Source organism: Eumetopias jubatus, unplaced genomic scaffold (assembly GCF_037043125.1).
Source record: "Eumetopias jubatus isolate StellerSeaLion01/CBP00866 unplaced genomic scaffold, mEumJub1_p1.0 scaffold_4, whole genome shotgun sequence".
Lineage (NCBI taxonomy): Eukaryota > Metazoa > Chordata > Mammalia > Carnivora > Otariidae > Eumetopias > Eumetopias jubatus.
The window spans coordinates 144,518,283-144,538,121 of NW_028274810.1; the positions used below are offsets into that span (position 1 = coordinate 144,518,283).

General features: G+C 38.3%; 2 protein-coding genes across 8 annotated transcripts in view; one reads left to right on the forward strand and one right to left on the reverse strand.

Moving 5' to 3' along the window:
- The first annotated feature begins 1,623 nt into the window (after positions 1-1,623).
- On the forward strand, positions 1,624-16,343 carry COX6C (cytochrome c oxidase subunit 6C). Of its 2 annotated transcripts, none has more exons than XM_028108614.2 (4): positions 1,624-1,685; positions 2,763-2,889; positions 10,273-10,401; positions 16,229-16,343. In XM_028108614.2, exons 2-3 carry the CDS (start codon positions 2,776-2,778, stop codon positions 10,384-10,386), a joined length of 228 nt encoding a protein of 75 aa, XP_027964415.1. In that variant the 5' UTR covers positions 1,624-1,685; positions 2,763-2,775; the 3' UTR covers positions 10,387-10,401; positions 16,229-16,343. The 2 variants fall into 2 exon arrangements, with proteins under 2 accessions (XP_027964415.1, XP_087878907.1); XM_088022781.1 differs by having other exon boundaries at positions 1,625-1,685; positions 2,766-2,889.
- Positions 15,447-19,839, reverse strand: part of VPS13B (vacuolar protein sorting 13 homolog B) — a 750,734-nt gene continuing 746,341 nt past the window's right edge. For all 6 annotated transcript variants that reach the window (XM_028108562.1, XM_028108579.1, XM_028108553.1 and 3 more), the window contains one exon: positions 15,447-18,702. In XM_028108562.1, the coding sequence (XP_027964363.1) occupies positions 18,454-18,702 (249 nt within the window). In that variant the 3' untranslated portion in view covers positions 15,447-18,453. The remainder of the gene's footprint in view (positions 18,703-19,839) is intronic.

Consider the following 19,839-nt stretch of genomic DNA (forward strand, 5'->3'; position numbering starts at 1 on the left):
ACTTAGGATGGGAAAAGAATGTAAAGCTCTTACTAATAAGGTTTATATGGATTACATGTTGAAATAATAGTATTTTGAAATAATAAAATAGCATGCTGGGTTACATATGTAATTAAAGTAAAAAGGATACCATTTTAGAGAGAAGAAAGCAGACTTAGAAAGATTAAGAAATTTGCCAGCCAGGAGGTCATGAGCTGGTACTCAAATCCAGGTCTGATAGGCTCTAGAACAGAACCCACATAAGCCATCCTCTCTATTCACTCCTGTCATTCAGGTTCTATTCATGTGTCACCTTGGATTGTTATGATTGGCCCTGTGCTTCTCTTGCCATCCAGTGTTCCTAAACCACCACTCAGCACTCCATCCTGGCCAGACTCTCTTCCCTGAGTGTGTCTGTCTTTGCCACATTCTTCTGACCAATTTTGTCTCTTAGATTTCTCCACTTCCCCAGGTCTCTCCATTAGACTGAGGCTCAGCTCCATTTCCACCTCTTCCATAACTTCCCTAAAGCTTTCCCTAATTATTCAACACACAACAATCCCTACGAATTCTGAAATTTACTGCTTGCTCTCTGGGCCATTTGTGGGAGTGGGGATAGAAAGAAAATGGGAACACATTACCACCTGGGCAAATCCCATGTAAAGACTTTTAGCTGGGTAGATGGTTGGTAAGAGATCTGAAAAGAATGTTCCTGAGGTACAAATCCACTTGGACCCTCAATTAGCACCTTTTCTGTTGGTCGAAAGGTTTCATCCTAGACAGTGTCTGTTGAGAACAAAGACTCCCTGACAAGAATGTACCTCCTCGAAGATTTGTCCTACTATATAGCAGAACCTGGTACATAGTAAATGCTCGATCAATATGTGTCAAATCTATACCATGTATATTTTGTATCCTAATGCGTCTTCCACAGCGCTTGCTGAGTTGACTTAACACTCTAAATCCAGGTTATTTCAGTAAATACCAAGCCTGACACCACTACGGTACAAGTGCCTTACCCTTACACACCACTTTCCATCAACTTCCAGCTGCCTTCTTTTAAAACACTTGTCTTTTACTACGCCCCCCCCCCCCCATACATCCATTAGAACTTGTTCAGCTCTACCAGGTTAGTGCTTCTGCAGTAGCTGGGTCACTTCTCTAAAGAAGCGCCCCCACTTGAGATTGAAACTAATCTGTTTACGTCCGTCTCATTGGCTGGGCTCTGAGCTCCTAGAATTTGGCTGTCTTACTCACCCTTTACCCAAACCAAACGATTATTCACATAAGAGTAGTTAATAATGAAAATGACGGTTTGTAGCACATGGTTTGTGCACTGCATGGGCCCAGGATGATTTGTACTGTATTTGTAAGGTACATTTAAAAGTATTACATACTAAATATCTTTGTATTCTCTAATAAACTCATATCAACTCTGTATATGAGTAAGATTAATATCTCCAATTTGCTAAGGAAACTGGCTCAGAAGGTCAAGCCTTTACTGCAAGGTCTTACAGGGAAGAAACTAACCACACACTTAAATTCAGCTCTGAAAGTCGGGAGCCGCGCCGGAGGCCTTTTGAACTCTTCCGGCCACCGTCGCTGGGTCCTTTCCGCGGCTTCTACTTCTGCGCCTGCGCGCTGCTGGAACGCCGTCCATTTCTATATCAGTTAGGGAGGACGTTAGGTTTGAGGTTGGTGTTGAGGTGAGTCGTGTTGCTTTTGCGTCCTTCCTCAGGGTTCACCTAACTGCTGCGTTCCGTTGCCTGCTCTTGCTATGACTTGGAGTTGAGTTGTGCCCGTATCTCTGCGGTCGGGGAGCCTCACCTCTCACAGGGGTCGACCCCTGCACGCCCCCGCCGCGGCCTCAGGAAGGCTGCGGGCAGGCGGCGGGGCCCCCGGGGGCTGGGTGGGCTGCAGGGCCCCGGAGGAAGCAACTAGGATTCGGAGGCGGCTGGCCCGGGCCTGGTCTCCGCTGTTTCTTCCCCAGTCAGTGTGACCTTGGTTAGGTCATTTGACGTGTCTGGCCCCAGGGTGAAAAGGGAGGGGTGGTTTCTTCCTCAGAGGGTCGTGAGGCTAAGGGGCAAAGTAGGGCAAACAGCAGCTTCTGCGCGCGGTCGGTGCTCTCTCGCTGTGTGGTAACGTGGGTGATTCGACTCGAGAAGCTGGAAAGCGGGGAGGTGAAGGTGGGCGTCCTGCAGCCTCCCAGCGCGCGCATGGCCCTTCCACCCCAGCCCTCCCGCCTCCTTGAGCGAAGGTCTGCGAGACTGCGCGGCGGTCACTAGGTGGGCCCTGGAGGCCACGGCTGGGCTCCTGCCCGAGTTTAAATCGTTTACCCCGTGACCTTGGAAAAGTTACACATCATCTCCGTGTGCCCTAGTTTTCTCGTCAATGAAATGGGAATAATGAACTGATAGTTCGCAGAAGAGCAGATGGCTGTGAATACGTTTGCACTTGGCAGTCTAGAGCCACTGCTTATCTTAACTGTGATTGGGAGATTTTTGTTTGTAGTTTTTGCTCCCTATTGTGCCGCAGTGACCTTGCTTATTTAAGGTAGTCGTTCAGCGTGCCAGAGTTGGGGGGCGGGCGGGGACCCTGAAGCAGGCTAAGCCTTTAAAACGCCTTAGGCTTTTAAAAAATAATAATAAAAAAAAACACATTAGGCTTTGTGGGAGGAGTCATGCCTGTGCCCCTCTAGGTACTAAAGTGCATTACGTGTAAGAGTTCTTTAGATATCTTACTATGTTCTCAGAGTTGTTTTTATTATTGTTTTACCTGTCAAGGAGAATAACTACCATGACTTCCAGTGCTTTGACGAAACCTCAGATGCGAGGCCTTCTGGCCAAGCGTCTGCGATTTCATATTGTTGGAGCGTTCGCTGTATCCCTGGGGGTTGCAGCTTTCTATAAGGTACGTGTGTTTGATTTTTACTTTGGTCCATATTTGGTCCAGAAATGTGTGTTTTAAATTTGAAAATGTGTTTTCATAAGTAGTTCTGAATCTTTTAAAGAAACTCCCTCTCTAACGTGCTCCCTTCCCCTTCCTCCACTTACCTCAGTGTGACAGGAAAATATCTCATACTCCCTAGATAGCTTGTCCTCCATCATTAAAGGAAGCTGTAGTAGTTTGTTAGGGCTGCCAAAGTACAACAAATTGGGTGGCTTAAACAACAGAAATTTATTTACTGTTCTAGAGGCTAGAAATCCAAGTTCAATGTGGCTGCAAGATTGATTTCTCTTGAAACCTCTCTCCTTGGCTTGTAGATGAGTTTCTCCCTTTGTCTTCACATGGTCTCTGTGTTGGCATGTTTTTGTTTGAATTTACCCTTGAAAGGATGCTAGTCATACTGGATTAGGACTCACCCTACAAACCTCATTTTAATTTATCTCTTTAAAGACCTATCTCCAAGTACTGTTACATTCTGAGGCACTAGGGACTTAAGACTTCAGCACATGAATTTTGGAAGACAATTCAGCCTGTAACACAGGATATAATTTTATTAAAGCAGAGCGATGGGGAAGGCAGTGTTTGGCAGCTTGAAGAATTTGTTGCCACAGAACTGCATTTTAATGCTGTGTCTTCTGTGGATTTTAACATTATGCCCTTTGTTTTTTTTTTTTAAATAAATTTTTTGTATTGTAAATACGCATAAAATTTAGCCTTTAAGTGTACAGTTTGGTGGTATTAAATACATTTATAATGTTGGATCACAATCCATCTCCATAACTCATCTTGTAAAACTAAAACTGTACCCATTAAATAATAAACCCATCCCTTCTCCATCCAGTCTGTGAAATAATTCTTCCTGTATCTTATTTTGACTTTTCTAGGTACCTATGTAAGTGGAATAATATATTATTTTGTCTTTCTTAACTGGCTTATTTCAGTTAGTATAATGACCCCAAGGCTCATCCATGTTGTAGCATATGTCAGAATTTCTTTCCTTTTTAAGGCTGAGTAATATTTCATTGTATGGGGCTCCTGGCTGGCTCAGTTGGTTTGGCGTCTGCCTTTGGCACAGGTCATGGTCCCAGGGTCCTGGGATGGAGCCCCACATTGGGCTTCCTGCTCAGTGGGGAGCCTGTTTCCCCCTCTCCCTGCTGCTCCCCCTGCTTGTTCTTTCTCTCTGTCAAATAAATAAAATCTTTAAAAACAAATATTCCATTGTATGTCTGTACCACATTTTGCTTATTCATTCAACTTTGATGGACACTTGAGTTGCTTCCATGTTTTAGCTATTGTGAATAATGCTTCTGTGAACATGGATACAGGTATCTCTTCAAGACCCTGCTTTTAATTTTTTTTGATATATATCCATAAGTGGAATTGATAGATCATATGGTAATTCTATGTTAATTTTTCAGGCAACCACCATGCTGTTTTCCGTAGTACTGTCTGACATTTTATATCTTGCTACTTTGCTGAATTATTTATTGGTTCTAACAGGTTTTTTTCTGTATGAATTTTTAGGGTTTTCTACATATATCATCTGTAAACAGATGATTTTGCTTCCTTTCCCATTTAGATGCCTTTTATTTCTCTTTCTTGCCTAATTGCTCTGGCTAGAACTTAGAGTACTGTGTTGAATGGAAGTGACAAAAGTGGATATCTTACGGGTTATGTTGCGGTAGTTTCATTCTATTCCTAGTTTGAGTGTTTTTATCATGACAGGATACTGAATTTGTTAAATGCTTTTTTGCATTAATTGAAATTGTTTTTTTTTTTTTTTCATTTATTCTGTCAGTGTATGTTACATTGATTTTGTATGATGGACCATTGTGTGTTGAACAATCCATGCATTCTAGGAATAAACCTCATTTGGTAATTGTGTACAGTTCTTTTAATATGCTGCTGAATTCAGTTTGCTAGTACTTTGTTAAGGATTTTTTTTTTTTTTTTTTTTACATCAATGTTCATAGGGGATATTGGTATGTAGTTTTCTTGTAGTGTTTTGTCTGGCTTTGGTATCAGGGTAATGCTGGCCTGGTAAAATGAGTTAAGTGTTCCTCCACTTCATTTGCTTGGAAAGATTTCAGGATTGGTATTCTTTAATTTTTTTTGTAGAACTGACCAATGAAGCCATCAGGTCCTGGGTTTTTCTTTGTTGGGAGATTTTTGACTACTGATTCAGTATCTTTACTACTTATAGTTATATTCAGATTTTCTCTTTCTTTGTGATTTAGTCTTGGTAAGTTTTGTGTTTGTAGGAATTTATCCATTTTATATAGGTTATCCAGTCTGTTGGTGTACAGTTGTTCATACTACTCTCTTACAATCCTTTTAATTTCTGTAGAATCTGCAGTAATGTCCACTTTCATTTCTGATTTTAGTAATTTGAATCTTTTCCCCTTTCTTCGTAGTTCATCTTGCTAAAGGATTGTCAATTTTGTTGATGTTTTTGAAGAACCAGTTTTTGGCCTTCTTGATTTTTCTTTTTTCCCCTAGTCTTTGTTTTGTTGATCTCTTTATTATTCCTAAAGGAATAATAAGGAAATAAGATATTATTTCCTTCCTTCTAGCTTTTGGTTTATCTTTTCTTTTTCTGGTTCCTTAAGTTGTAATGTTAGGTTGTTGATTTGAGATCTCTCTTGTTTTTTAATATATGTGTTTATAGCTAAAAATTTCCAGAACCCCTTAGCACTCCTTTCACTGTGTCCTATAAGTTTTGGTGTGTTTTGTTTTTTCATTTGTCTCTAAATATTTTCTGATTTCATTCGTGGTTTCTTCTTTGTTCCATTGGTTGTTTAAAAGTTTGTTGCTTAACCTCCATAGTTTTGTGAATTTTCCAGTTTTCCTTCTGTTACTGATTGCTAATCTCATGCCATTGTGATCAGAGAACATACTTTGTATGATATCTATCTTTTTAAATCTAATGAGACTTAATGTATGGCCTAATGTATGGTCTATCCTGGAGTGTATCCAATGTACAGTTGAGAAGAATGTGTATCCTGGGGGCACATGGGTGGCTCAGTCGGTTAAGTGTCTGCCTTCAGCTCAGGTCATGATCCCAGCGTTCTGGGATCAAGGCCCCTGTCAGGCTCCCTGCTCAGCAGGGGAGTCTGCTGCTCTCTATCTCTCTCCTTCCGCTTGTGCAGTCTCTTTCTCTCTCTCTCAAATAAATTAATAATAGATAAATCACTGTTGTTTAAAAAAAAAGGTTGTGTATTCTGTAGTTGGGTGGAGTGTTTTTTGTATATGTGTTAGATCTGGTTGGTTTAATGAGTTAAGTCCTCTATATTCTTACTTAGGTCTGGTGTGGTTTTATCTTTCATTGAGATTGAGGTATTGAAGTCTTCAGCTGTTGCTGTAGAACTATTTTTCTCTTCAGTTCTGTCAGTTTTTGCTTTATATATTTTGCTGGTGTGTTAGGTGAGTATATTTTTCTAATTGTATAAATTCTTACTGTATTGAAGCTTTTATGATTATTTAAAGTCCTTCTTTTTCTCTCGTAATCTTTTTTGATTTAAAGTCTATTTTGTCTGATATTAATAAAGCCACTCCCACTCTCTTGGTTATTGTTTGCATAGAACATCTTTTTGCAAACTTTCCCTTTCAGTCTATTTTTGTCTTTGAATCTGGAATAAGTGTGTTGCAGACAGCATTTTTGTTGGGTCATTTTTCAATCCATTCTGCAATCTCTGTGAGGATTGTATGTGTAGATGCCTTTGAATGTGTTAGTCTTGAATGTCTGGCTCCCAAAAGAAGAAAATGGGAAAAATGAAGAGAGGGGAAGAAAGGTGCTCTATCCTTTTAAGTCCTCAGAAAGTTACTCACCTGATTAAAAGAGGCTTGCAACTGTAGGGGGAGTGCAACAGCAGTGGCCACCAGCCTGTTTGGCCCTCTGTGAACAAAAGCAGCAATCAGCTATCAGAGTACAGGTCCTTGGTATATGGAGGAGAGGGTCCTTCTTGCCCATCTTCGTTCCAGAAAGCTGTGTGTAAGGTGTTCCAGGAACACTTGCACAGCTGCCTACCTTGGAGATGGGGAATGGGTAGCTGTTAAGTTGCTAAAAGCTGAAAGATTAACCTGACCACAGTTTACAGTTTAAGCCTTCCTCTGGAAATTGTATGCTTTCAAGAGATGCAAAGTTTCATGATAGTAACATTAAACAGATTGTGCTAGTGCAGTTGTTGTGTAGGTGGGGAGAGATTCCTGGTGTTCCTACTCCACTTTTTTCCCAGAATACTCTTATGCGCTTTGTGTTTCTTAAAGTCTTCATGTTATATTTACAGCTTTTCTTCTATAAAAATGTTTATGATAATACATGTATTTATGACCATGTGTCATAATGGCCCATGAATTAGAGCTTTGTAGTGCTTTGTACTTTTTTTTGGTTTAGTCCTTCTATTTTTAGTAGACTGTGAGCCTCTTTAGGGCAGGGTGCCTTTTTTTGTTCACAGTGGCACCCCATTGTCACTTGCCTGACACACAAATAGATGCTTAAAAGTATCTGTTGAATAAGATGTAGTGTCTGAAATTTAGTACAGTGGTAGGTGCTGTAGAGTGCTTTGGAGTATACTAATTGTATATACCTCTAAATATGTGTCTTTAAAGAAGTTAAGAGTCAAGTTGGGTGAAAAAATTAGGTATTAGTGCAAGATAGAATATAAACAAAAGGACATTTCATTTCTCAGAGCTGTTCCTGGAGCAACTTATACACAGTGTGCAAGAATGAAGGTGGGCAAGAAGGACCTTGTCTTCCAAGTACTAGGTGAACCATACTCTGGTAGTTGATTGCTGCTTTTGTGTGTTTCTTTCAGTGGGTGTGGGGTATTGTGGGTCATAGCTCTTTGATAGAGCAGGCTGAATTTGTGACTTGAAAGTTAGGGTGAATTTGAAGTGCTAAGGGGAGGGAGAACAACTTGAGCAAAAGCACTAAGGGGTCTGTGCTTTGGGACCCTATGAGGAGACAGGCATAAAAAAGTAAACCCTTTACTTGCTCCTTGAGATAGTTGCTCCTGGGCATGTAGTGGGCATGAAATAAATGTTTGTGGGAGAAGGATGGATGGATGGATGAGTAAATGAAGTGGGAGTAAGGAGAGGAATTTGGGGAACTCATTTCTTTGCTCTCATTGTCACTATCAAACTTGAGGCCTTTGTAACTTGTATAGATTCTTGTCGCTTTTAACTTTAGCCTCTAGAATGGATCTGTTTATGGTTTTGAGTTCCTGCATGCTCAGTGTGCAGCGGCTTTCAAAATCTTGACTTACAGTAAGAAATACATTAACTACTGGCTGCAGTTTTCTAAACTGGTTTCATTACTTACAAATGGGTTGTGAGTGCTTTGCTGAAACTTGGTCTTGATTTTAAGATACTTTCTGATTAGCTCTTTCTGCCTTTCCATCATCTTCCCAGCAGTCCTAATATACCCAGCCCTTCATAACTAGCCGCTGTTCGAAAATTCTGCTTTCTCCCATGGGTTTGTACACAACAGGAATGTCTTTCATCTCATTGTGTGGCAAATTCCGTTTTATCCTCAAGGCCCACTCAGATGTTTCCTTTTGGAGTTGCAGCCTGTTCCTCCAGATGGGTTGGTTGTGTCCTGCTAGGTCCTCAGTCATTTTGTACCAGACTGTACATTATTTGGCACATTGTATTTTAAGTAATACTTGCTTCAGGGTGTGTCTCTTCTACTAAATTAAGAGCCCATGTCAGACCAGTAGTCTATTCTGAATGAAAGTTTTAAATTTTGCTTGGTAGATTAGTCAGTGTTTGTGTATAGTTAGTGTTTGAATGGAAGGAAGGTAGGTTCGCAAAACACCGAGGAATCCAGATTCTTATCAAAGAATAAGGCGGGTGTAAACTTGGTTCCCTTGGTAGATGCTCGCTTCCTTCATTTCCCTTACCCAGTTAGTGTTGAGTGCTTTTGAAGATTTGGCCTTTATTTTGTTCTTAGTTTTGACTGATTTTCACAATTTTAATCAGCTTCTGTACTTCTTATATAAAGTCACCATCCATTAAATCATTTTTGATTAAGTTAATTTGCTAAGCTTAAATTCATTAATACGGGTTAGATTTTGAGGCAAATTAGCAGTGCTTATCCTGAATAGATTTTTTCTGTAGGTAATTACTGTTAAATAAATTAGACATATCCTAAATCTTCAGGTATTTGCTTATCTGTGTAAGGCCTCATATATAGATTTTATGGGTTTCAAGTAACTCATGGTGTCACTCTAAATTGATAGTTTGTATTCTTTGTTGCTGAAGTCCAGATTTTTCAGACTTAAAAAAGTTTAAAGTGTAACACAAAACAAAATAGGTGGGGTTATAACATGCATATCCTTTTATTTTTGGGTTCACTGAACCTTTTATTTTAGTCTACCATATTTTTAAAAGGAAAAATATTTTTCTTGTTTTAACAAGAAATGCTCAGTCGCCTTCTGGGTAACAGACTGGCCTCAGTTCAGAGGGTTGCACTGGGGCTCCTGCCTCTTGGTCTTATTGGAAGAAGTTGGGAATTTTCATAGGAGGTGAGGCAGTAAAACTGGTCAAGTTTTAGTACCAAGTGTCATGATTCCATGTATTTCTGCAGTACCTTAATGGAAGTAGATTGGCACTTGAAGAATTTTTTTACTGGTTTTTATATGCAGGTTGGGATTTGATTTTGGATTATAACCCACACATTGAAATCTGCTAGGTAGTATTTTGTGGAAAATATAACCTTTGCCGGATGACAGACCTGGGTTTGAATCCTGGTTGAACCCACCTACCACCTAGTGCTTCTTCTAGACCTTAATTGGGTCACTTAAATTCTGAGTCCCATTTCCTCCTGTGTAAAACAGGTCAATGTATATTCTAAGGGCTTAAATCAGATTGAAGTGTAAATCATCCAGAACTGTTCTTGCCAGATAGAAAGCTTCCTGTGTCTTTCAGAGGCAAATGGGTACAGAATTGATCTCACTCCTTTGAAGTTAATATAATTTAAATTGATCCAGAATATATTAGCATGTCTCAGCTGTGGGGATATTAGGTTTTGCTAGAGGGAAGACTGCTATCTGTCTTCTCCCTAAAGCCTTTTAGCTTTCTGGGTATCTTCCTTTGGCTCTTACCAGTCTGCATACCCACACCCAGCAAAAGGAATAATCCATCCCCAGGCAAGGAAGGCCCCTTTTGCCTAGTATTTTCCATGAGGCTGTTTTATCTTCCCTTGCATCTGTGTCAGTGCCTCCAACCTTTGTCTTAGGAACTGCAGAGTTCAAGTTAAAGGTGAACACAAACATAATTTATGTTGTCTTTGGATATTATTTTTAATGGTTTTAAAAATAAGCTCTAACGGGATATGTTATTTTTTAGTTTGCTGTGGCCGAACCAAGAAAGAAGGCATATGCAGATTTCTACAGAAATTATGATTCCATGAAAGATTTTGAGGAGATGAAGAAGGCTGGTATCTTTCAGAGTGCAAAGTGATTTGGGAATGTAAAGGTAATGTGGCTGTTTGAATTACTGTTTAAAAATTTTTTTTAAATTGTGGTAAAATACATAGATCCAGAACTCTTTTCATCTTGCAGAACGACCCATTGAATTACTCTCTATTCCCCCCATCCCCTAGCCAACCACCATTCTACTTAGTGTCTCTGAATTTGACTACTCTAAGTACTTCATTTAAGTGGAATCATATAGTATTTGTTTGGCTATAGTATTTGGCTTATATTTTACTTAATATAATGTCCTCAGAATTCATCCATTACAGTATGTGTCAGAATTTCCTTCTTTAAGGCTAAATAACATTCCATGGTATGTATATACCACATTTTGCTTATTAATTCACCTCTGGTGGATATTTGGATTGCTTCCACCTTTTGACTTGTAAATAATGTTGCTATGTTAGGGGTGCCTGGGTGGCTCAGTCGGTTAAATGTCTGACTCTTGATTTCAGCTTATGTCATGATCTGAGGGTTGTGAGATGGAGCAGGGTGTGGAGCCTGCTTAAGATTCTCTCTCTCCCTTTCCCCCCATCCCAAATAATAATGTTGCTATGATGTGTGCAAATATCTCTTTAAAACCCCTTCTTTTAATACTGTTGAGTATGTATCCAGAAGTGGAGCAGCTGGATCATATAGTAGTTCTGTTTTTATTGTTGAAAGGAAACACTGTACTGTTTAACATAGTGGCTGCACCGTTTTATACTCTATCAAGTGCAGAAGGGTTCCAGTTTCACTACATGCTTGCCAATACTTTTTTTTTTTTCCCATAGTAGCCGTCTGATGGGTGTGTGGTGGTACTGGATTTTGATTTTTATTTGCATTTCCTAATGGCTAATGATGTTGACCATCTTTTCTCATGCTTATTGCCCAATTTATGTGTCCTCTTTGGAGAAATGTCTAATTAAATTCTTCACCCGCTTTAATCAGTTTGGGGTTTTTTTGTTGTTGAGTTGTAGTTCTTCAAACCGCTTATCAGATATGATTTTGCAAATATTTTCTCCCATTCTACAGATTACCTTTTCACTCTGTTGATTGTATTCTTTGCACAGACATTTAAAATTTTGATGGGCTCTGTGTAACTTTTGTTGTTGCCTGTGCTTTTGGTGTCCTTTCCAAGAATCACTGTCACATCCAGTGTCATGAAACTTCTCTTACATTTTCTTGTAAGTTTTATAGTTTTAGGTCTTTGATCCATTTGAGTTAATTTTTGGATATGAGGTAAGAAAAGGGTACAACTTCTTTCTTTTTCGTGAATATCCAGGTTCCCAACAGCATTTGTTGAAAAGCCTGTCCTTTCCCCAGTAGATGGTCTTGGCACCATTGTTGGTAATTTTTTGACTGTATATGTGAGGGTTTATTTTGGGCTCTTTTTTGTTGCATTGGTTTATATTTCTGTTTTTATATCAGTACCACACTATTTTGATTACTGTGGCTTTATAGTAAGTTTTGGAACTAGGAAGTGTTAGTCCTTCAACTTCGTTGTCTTTTTCAAGATTGTTTAGGCTATTCAGGGTCCCTTGATAGTTTATATGAATTTTAGGATGGATTTTTCTACTTCTGCAAAAATGCTGTTGTGATGTTGATAAGGGATTACATTATATTATGTAGCTCTCACTTTAGGGACATCTTGGCAATCATAAGTATTCCACTCCATGAACATGAGATGCCTTTTCATTTACTTATGTCTTTAATTTTTTTCAGCAGTATTTTGTAGTTTCAGTATGTAGGTCTTTTGCATTCTTGGTTAAGTATTCCTATGTATTTTATTCTTTTTGATGCTATTGTAATTGGAATTGTTTTCTTATTTTTTTTTCTGATTATTCATTGTTATTGGATAGAAACACAACTGGCTTTTGTGTGTCGATTTTTTACCCTGCAGCTTTGCTCAGTTTATTCTAACAGGTTTTTTGTTTGTTAGAGTGCGCACTTGTGCACAAGCTGGGGGGCGCGGGAGAGGGAAAGAATCTTAAGCAGGCTCCATGCTCATCATGGAGCCTGACCCAGGGCTCGATCTCACACCCTGAGATCATGACCTGAGCCAAAATCAGGAGTCAGATGCTTAACCAACTGAGCCACCCAGGCGCCTCTAAGTTTTTTTTTTGTATGGAATCTTTAGGGTTTTCTACATTTAGGGTTTTCTGCATATAAGACCTGCAAACAGAGATGGTTTTATATCTTCCCTCTCAATTTGGATGTCTTTTATTTCTTTCTCTTGTCTAATTGTTCTGGCTAGGACTTCCAGTTCTTTGTTGAAGTGGTAAGAATGGGCATCCTTATCTTTTTCTTGATCTTAGAGAAAAAACTTTCAGGCTTTGACCAGTGAGTATGATACTAGCTGTGCTAACTTTTCATATATGGGCTTTTATTATGTTGCTGTAGTTTGCATCTGTTCCTAATTTATTGAGTATTTTTTTCTCCCTGTACTGTACTTTTTATCTCCATGACTTGTTTTATAACTGGAAGTTTGTATCTCTTAAAACCTTTCACCTGTGTTACCCATCCCCTACTCCTCTCCCATCCCACACCCAGTTCTCTATATTTATGAGTCTTTCCTGACTTGCTTCACTTAGCATAATATCCTGTAGGTTCATCCATGTTGTGGCATTAAATGGCAAGATCTCATTCTTTTTTATGGCTGAGTAATATTTCAGTGTGTGTGTGTGTACCCAGTAGTGGAATTATTGGATCATATGGTAATTTTATTTTTAACTTTCTGAGAAACCTCTGTACTGTTTTCCACAGTGGTTGCACTAATTTACATTCCCACCAATTTGGTCTCTTTTGTCCAGATCACCAGGGTTCTCTTTTCTTCACATCCTTACCAACACTTGTTATCTCTTCTCTTTTTCTTCTTTTCTTCTTTTTTTGATTCTAGCATTCTGACTGGTGTGAGGTGGTAGCTCATTCTAGTTTTGATTTGCATTTCCCTAACGGTTAGTGATATTGAACATCTTTTCATGTGTCTGTTGGCCATGTATGTCATCTTTGGAAAAATGTTCAGGTCCTCTGCCTATTTTTAGTTGGTGTTGTTTTGGTATTAAGTTCTTTATATACTTTTATTAACCCCTTATCAGATACTTGGTTTGCAGATATCTTCTCCCATTCAGTAGGTTGCCTTTTTATTTTGTTGATGCTCTTCCTTTGCAGTGCAAAAGCTTTGTATTTTGGTGTAGTCGTAATAGTTTATTTTTGCTTTTGTTTCCCTTGCCTGAGGAGACATGTCCATAAATATGCTGATAGGGCTGACATCCAAGAGATTACTGTTTATGCTTTTTTTTTTAAGATATTTATTTATTTATTTATTTATTTGACAGAAATAGCGAGAGCAGGAACACAAGCAGGCGGAGTGGGAGAGGGAGAAGCAGGCTCCCGCAGAGCAGGGAGCCCGATGCGTGGGGCTCGATCCCAGGACCCTGGGACCATGACCTGAGCCGAAGGCAGCCGCTTAACGACTGAGCCACCCAGGCGCCCCTGTGTATACTTTCTTATAGGAGTTTTATGGTTTCAGGTCTTACATTTAGGTCTTTTATCTATTTTGAGTTCATTTTTGTGTATGGCATAAGAAAGTGGTCCAATTTTCCCAGCACCATTTATTGAAGAGTTGTCTGTTCCCTGGTATATTCTTGCCTCCTTTGTCATGTGGATTAAATGACCATGGAAGTATGGGTTTATTTCTGGGCTGGATTCTCTTCCATCAGTCTTTTTTGTGTCTGTTTTTGTACCAGTACTATACTGTTTTGATTACTATAGCTTTGTAGTACATTTTGGAAATCTGGGATTGATAACCTCTAGCCTTGTTCTTCCTCAAGATTAATAGCTTTGGCTATTAATGATCTTTTGCGGTTCCAAACAGATTTTAGGATTTTTTGGTTCTGGATCTGTGAAAAATGATTGGTATTTTGATAGAGATTGCACTGAATCTCTCTAGATTGCTTCAGGTAGTATGGACATTTTAACAATATTAAGTCTTGAATCCATGAGTATGGTGTATCTTTCCATTTGTTTGTATCATCTTCAGTTTCTTTCATCAGTGTCTTACAGTTTTCAGAGTGTAGGTCTTTTATCATCTTGGTTAGATTTGTTCGTAGTATTTTGTTGAGTGTTTTTATCGTGAAAACAAGTCAGAATGTTGCAAGCAATTTTTATTTTTTACCTTCTATCCTGAGGGAGGAGCCAGGAATCAGGCAGTTTCCTCCTGACCACGTTGTGTTGCACCAAGGAGGGGGTGAGGCAAGAGTGAGAAACAATTCCATGAAATTTCCTGCTTTTTTGTGTTTCTCTTGTATTAGTGTTTGGTTGTTGCAGTTTCTTAACTGGTTTCTAGAGTTCTCACAACTCTTTTTATATTTAGAATCATTTCACGTTACGCTATTGTTGCTTGCTAGATTGGCATTAGGAAAATGTACTAAAAAAGCACTTTTAGAAGTACTTAAAAAAAAAGTTTTGACTCTTTTTATAGTTTAGTTAGGTGTCCATAAGTGACTATGTGGCCCTCTAGAGATTCTGATTTGGTTTGTTATATCCACAAAGTCCTTATGCCTCATGGATAAGGTTCTGTTGACTATGAAGAAGTGACTTGTGTGCTGATGAAAGGTCCACTAAATTTGAAAGCATGTGAAACTTTTCATATTCTGGAATCTCATCATTTATATATTTAACTTTATTCAAGCTCAGCATAAAAGCATTTAGAACAATTTAAGTAAAGATTCTATCCACTACCCTTGTGTGAATTTGATGTGACAAGGGGAATGTCAGTCAGCTATCTTTTTGGAATGCTGAATGAGCATTCCAGCTGTAGTGTGCATAGGTGTGTGTGTGTATGTGTATTTATATATGTATGTATGTATGTATGTATGTATGATCTTTCCTGGGGTATGGAGACCTGCTGCAGTGGACTTTAGTTTTTTAAAAGACTCAAGGATAATACTGAACATAAGTAACTTTTGCCTGATTTAAAATTCTGTAATGTTCATTTCTGTAGTTGTTTATCTTAAAGGAAATATCTGAAATGCAGATAGATGCTTGCACAAAGTATATACTGTATTACTTAGAAAAAATAGGAAGAACTTTATTTCCAATGGTTGGAAAATTAATAAGGAACTATGAGTTTTTCATACCATGGACTACTACATTATGTCCATTAGAAATGATATTCATAAAGTAACATGAGATTATCATATAAGTAGAAAATATTTTACATAAAGGGTGATCTATGTTTAATAAAAATTGCACAGAAAAAAGACCAAAGGTAAAAAGATCAAGAAAATATTAATGGTTCTGTATGGAATCTTAACATTGCTGTTTTCTTGTAACTTTGACATTTTCACAATTTCTACAGTGGGTATGCATTTCATAATCAGATGTTAACAGGCTAATTTGTAAATGTTAGATTTTTACTTTTAGAGGTTGTGTTCTCATAAAACCAGTAAGAAAAAAAAACCAGTAAGCAAAACAGATCTGGAGACAGGAATAGAAATGTTGTTTAGAACAGATGGGCTGCTGCTTTTAAGAACAGTATGTGGGTATGAGAAGGGAATGGAGGAAGGGAGAGTGGACTTGAGAGGGAAGAAAAAGGCAAGATTTGGTCAGTGAAAAACAAGAAATTAGAGTAAGGTGTAGTATGCCCAGAACTGGTCAGGATCATCAGAGACCTTGGCAGAGAATGGACCTGGAGTCTGCACAGCCTGAAATGGCCTTCTCCTGGGCAGAAGGTTGAGTGAGCAAAGTGTAGGCTCCACTAGTAGGAGTAGACGTCATGTGACGGTGGTGAGGTATTGAGAGAGAATGCTTGTCATTAACTTAAGCCACTGTGTTTTTTTCCACAGAATTTCTTTGGGTTGAGTTCCATTGAAGTCTGTCACTGACCTGTGTTCTGAACTATGAAACACGAATACTGGCTTATGGAATAGTTTGTCTTGATAAATAAACAACTAACAAATACTTTGGACAGTAAGTCTTTAATTATTCTGATAATTCAGAGTTGGAGATTTTAACTGTGTTTATGAACCTTAGGATGATAACGATTTTAAGATAAAATTTTGTTTTAGGATATTTTTCATTTCTCTGGTGTTTATTTCACTGAAATACTGGTAGGTGCACTTTCTTGGTCCTGGTAAGACCACACTATACTCTGTGCTCTTAGAAGGGACAGAGAACATCTTTTCAATAAAACATGTTTTTGGGCTTCATTGTCACTGTTGAGTAGCCCTGCTGGATCAACCACCAGATAAAATAGATAATTAAAATACCAGTTGCTTTTGAAGAGCTAACAGTATGTGTATGTAAGTTAGAATATATATTTGGTCCAGAAAAATACCATAATAGTATATATTATGGATATGGAATATATACCTAGTCCAGAAAAAGTTGTATTAGAGTAGTGTCTGTTAATGATAAGAGTGTGGGAACTTATTTTGGGGGAGGTCTTAGGAGGACTTTTACCCCCTATATTAATAATTAATGCTTTTTCTTGTGATCAAAGTGATACTACAGAGAGCTTTAAAAATTAAGTTTATTTTAGCCTAAGCTAATTTCATCACTGATTGGCACTTTATTAGGATAACAAAAATTGTTCTTAGCCTTTTTAACTCATGCAAAATTCTTGGGTCCTAATAATGTGAGCTGTATTAAACCTAGGAATTGGCGAAAACCTGCATTTGAAAAACACTTGGTGACAATACACATTTATGTGTGGTCAGTAATTCAAGGATTCCTTTTATTTTCAACAGTTTATATTACAATTTCTTAGAAGTAGTATGCAAAATGACCATAAAATAATTAATACATATTTACATTCTTAAAAATAGTTACTCTTGAGGTTGACGAAGCTGTCACTTTACTAAATGAGTGTGACACAACAAACTAATGGAAGAATCAGTTTTTCATATTTAGCCTGAATTGTTCATTAATGGTCTTGCTTTCTAGAAACAATTACGCAGTGACTTCTCATCCCTGATGACATGTGAGACTTGATTAAAAATTAGTGGGCATTTGAAATTGAATTTTCTTAGCATCTCACACTTGTACATAATAGATTGTAGACCCAAGTTTGGATGTAATCAGTAAAAATGTGTTTTAATCAGAGTGAGATTTTTACTGAATATTAAAGATACCTGGTGACCCAAGATCTTGATAAAAACCTATCCTTATATGCAAAAATAATATCAGACATTGGGAGTACTTTGTGTTTGAGCAATTCAGAATAAACTGGATTGGTTCACTGTTAAGGTTAACATTGGGGTTCCTGACTCCCCTGCAGTACTCCAGGGCAGTATGAATATCCTTCTGCTAAACCCCTTCCACAAGAGAGTGTCATAGGGAATTCCTAGTAGTAGGTTTTCTTTACAGAACTAGAGAAACTCACCTGAGCCCTTTGGGTCTGTTTTCATTGGTAGACACATAAGCTTGCTTGCTAAAAGATAAATTGGCAAAACATTTTTTCTACAGTATACCTGGATCGTCATGAGAATGTCTTGTAAATTTCAGTTATCTGCAGGCTTTAAAGTAGGAATATACGGAGCAGGTTTCACTTAAAGAAGAGCATCACATTTAAGTAATAAATTTAACAAGTTAAACAATAAACTCCTAAGCATTTAAAGATTCCAAACGTTTGCAGACAAGGGGTATTAGGCAAAGACAATGTCTCGGCCTAGAAACAGATGCAGTTGGGAATGAAGTTTTAACCAGTCGCTCCATTCTAAGGCCTGACCACATTTTTTGTTAGAGCAGAGTTAACAGATCTTAATTATAGTAAACTTTTTAGCAAATACCATTAGAAAGCAAAAGGTAGAACATATGTATGATGAGATGACAACAGAGAGATTATTTTAATCTCTGTCTCCAAATAGGAAAGGAACAAGGTTTTTATCATTGCATTTTAAGGTATTTTCTTAGTTTTAGGGAGAAGAATCTGAATTAGAGGCTGGAAAATTACCTATCATTATAGTTAAGTATTGGCTTTGTGTCCATATTAGATGTTATTAGAGCTAGTTAGGTTTCTTTTTGAAGAATAAATTGCACAAGCAGGGGTCAACAACACCTCAGAGGGGACTCAAGGGAACCCTTTCCTCAGGGCTTTATTTTTCACCATGGTAAATTTACTAATGAACACTTGAGCAAAATGTGGATCAACCATATAATGGTATGTTTTCACAGTGGAGGGGAGAGGTTCCACAGCCACCACCGGGCATGGGGTCTGCAGGAAAGAGCAGCTGGGGGCCAGGTGGCAAGATGTCTTTGTGATGTAGTCCACAAGTCTGTTGTACTGTTGTTCTGACAGTCTCTCTCGGACTCCATCCACCTGGGATCCAAAAATAAAGAGTCTTTAGTTGCCAAACCCTCATAATGGCACTTCCATGACAAATTATTTCTTTGGTTTTTGCCTTGATACATCTACACATTATGCCTTTGGGTACTCTAATAAAGCCATTTTGTCCCAAACGGTGCTTTTAATTTTTCCTCTGAGCTGTGGCAGTAACAGTGCACTTTTAGGAGTACAACAGAAGCTCTGCAGGAGACTGTTAGGACAACCTCCTTTGAATAAGCATTTGGTGTGTAAAATTCCCATGTCTGAAGTTGACAATTTGGTAGCATTTTACTCGTTAACTATTAAACATCTCTCACTGCTCCTTACTAACGAGCTCAGGAACAAAGAAGAAAAGTGTCTTTTCTCTGCTTAAATCAACATTAAACTCTCACCCTGAAATAAAATTGTTTGCCTGTCTCCTTGAACCTCTTCAGTTTGACAGAAAAAAATGTGGAGAAGAGCATCTCTTTTCAAACCAGTGGCTTTGGACAGAGCATTAAAAAAAAAATACCTTTTGAACTGTAACATTTTCTGTTTTTTATAAACACTAGGATTTAAAGCCAGAGAAAATAAAAAAACTGGGCAGAGGAAGGGGAAATTTTTATGGAAAAAAAGGGAGGATGCAAAGTACATTTATGGTTCATAAAAGTCTGGCTCATCTTCAGTGGAACTCAAACAGGGGAACTGAGATATACTACCTAAGTTCTTAAGTGCGATTTTCTGAGAAAGCACCCATCAAAGGCAGTTGGAGCTATAAATTCTTCCCACCCTGAAATTCTGTAGCTATCTAGTGTGTAGATCATGTGGACTGGGAAGTTTCCAGTGTAAGCCACTGATCTGTGGGAATTAGGTAGCCACTGACCTTTCCGTGGTCTGTACCTACCAAATGTTGGCAAGACCACTCTGGAAGAATTAAAAACATTTTAACAAGGGCTTTTGAGTTCTCAAAGTAATTTAATAATGTAAAGAATTTCTATGTTTCTGTGTAGGGCATGGAAACAGTGCAGCCAAGGGTGTCTTAAAAGCTGCACAAAGCCAGTGGGACGGTAAGGAGTAAAGGGGATGCCAGAGAAGTAAGTAGGGCATCCAGCAGAGTTTGGATCTTGAATTTTTCAGCTTGGGACAAAAAAG

Excerpts from the sequence above, each read along its gene's own strand:
- COX6C (XM_028108614.2), top strand. The coding sequence starts at position 2,776 with ATGACTTCCAGTGCTTTGACGAAACCTCAGATGCGAGGCCTTCTGGCC. Across the intron at positions 2,890-10,272 it reads GGGTTGCAGCTTTCTATAAG|TTTGCTGTGGCCGAACCAAG; the intron begins GTACGTGTGTTT and ends GTTATTTTTTAG.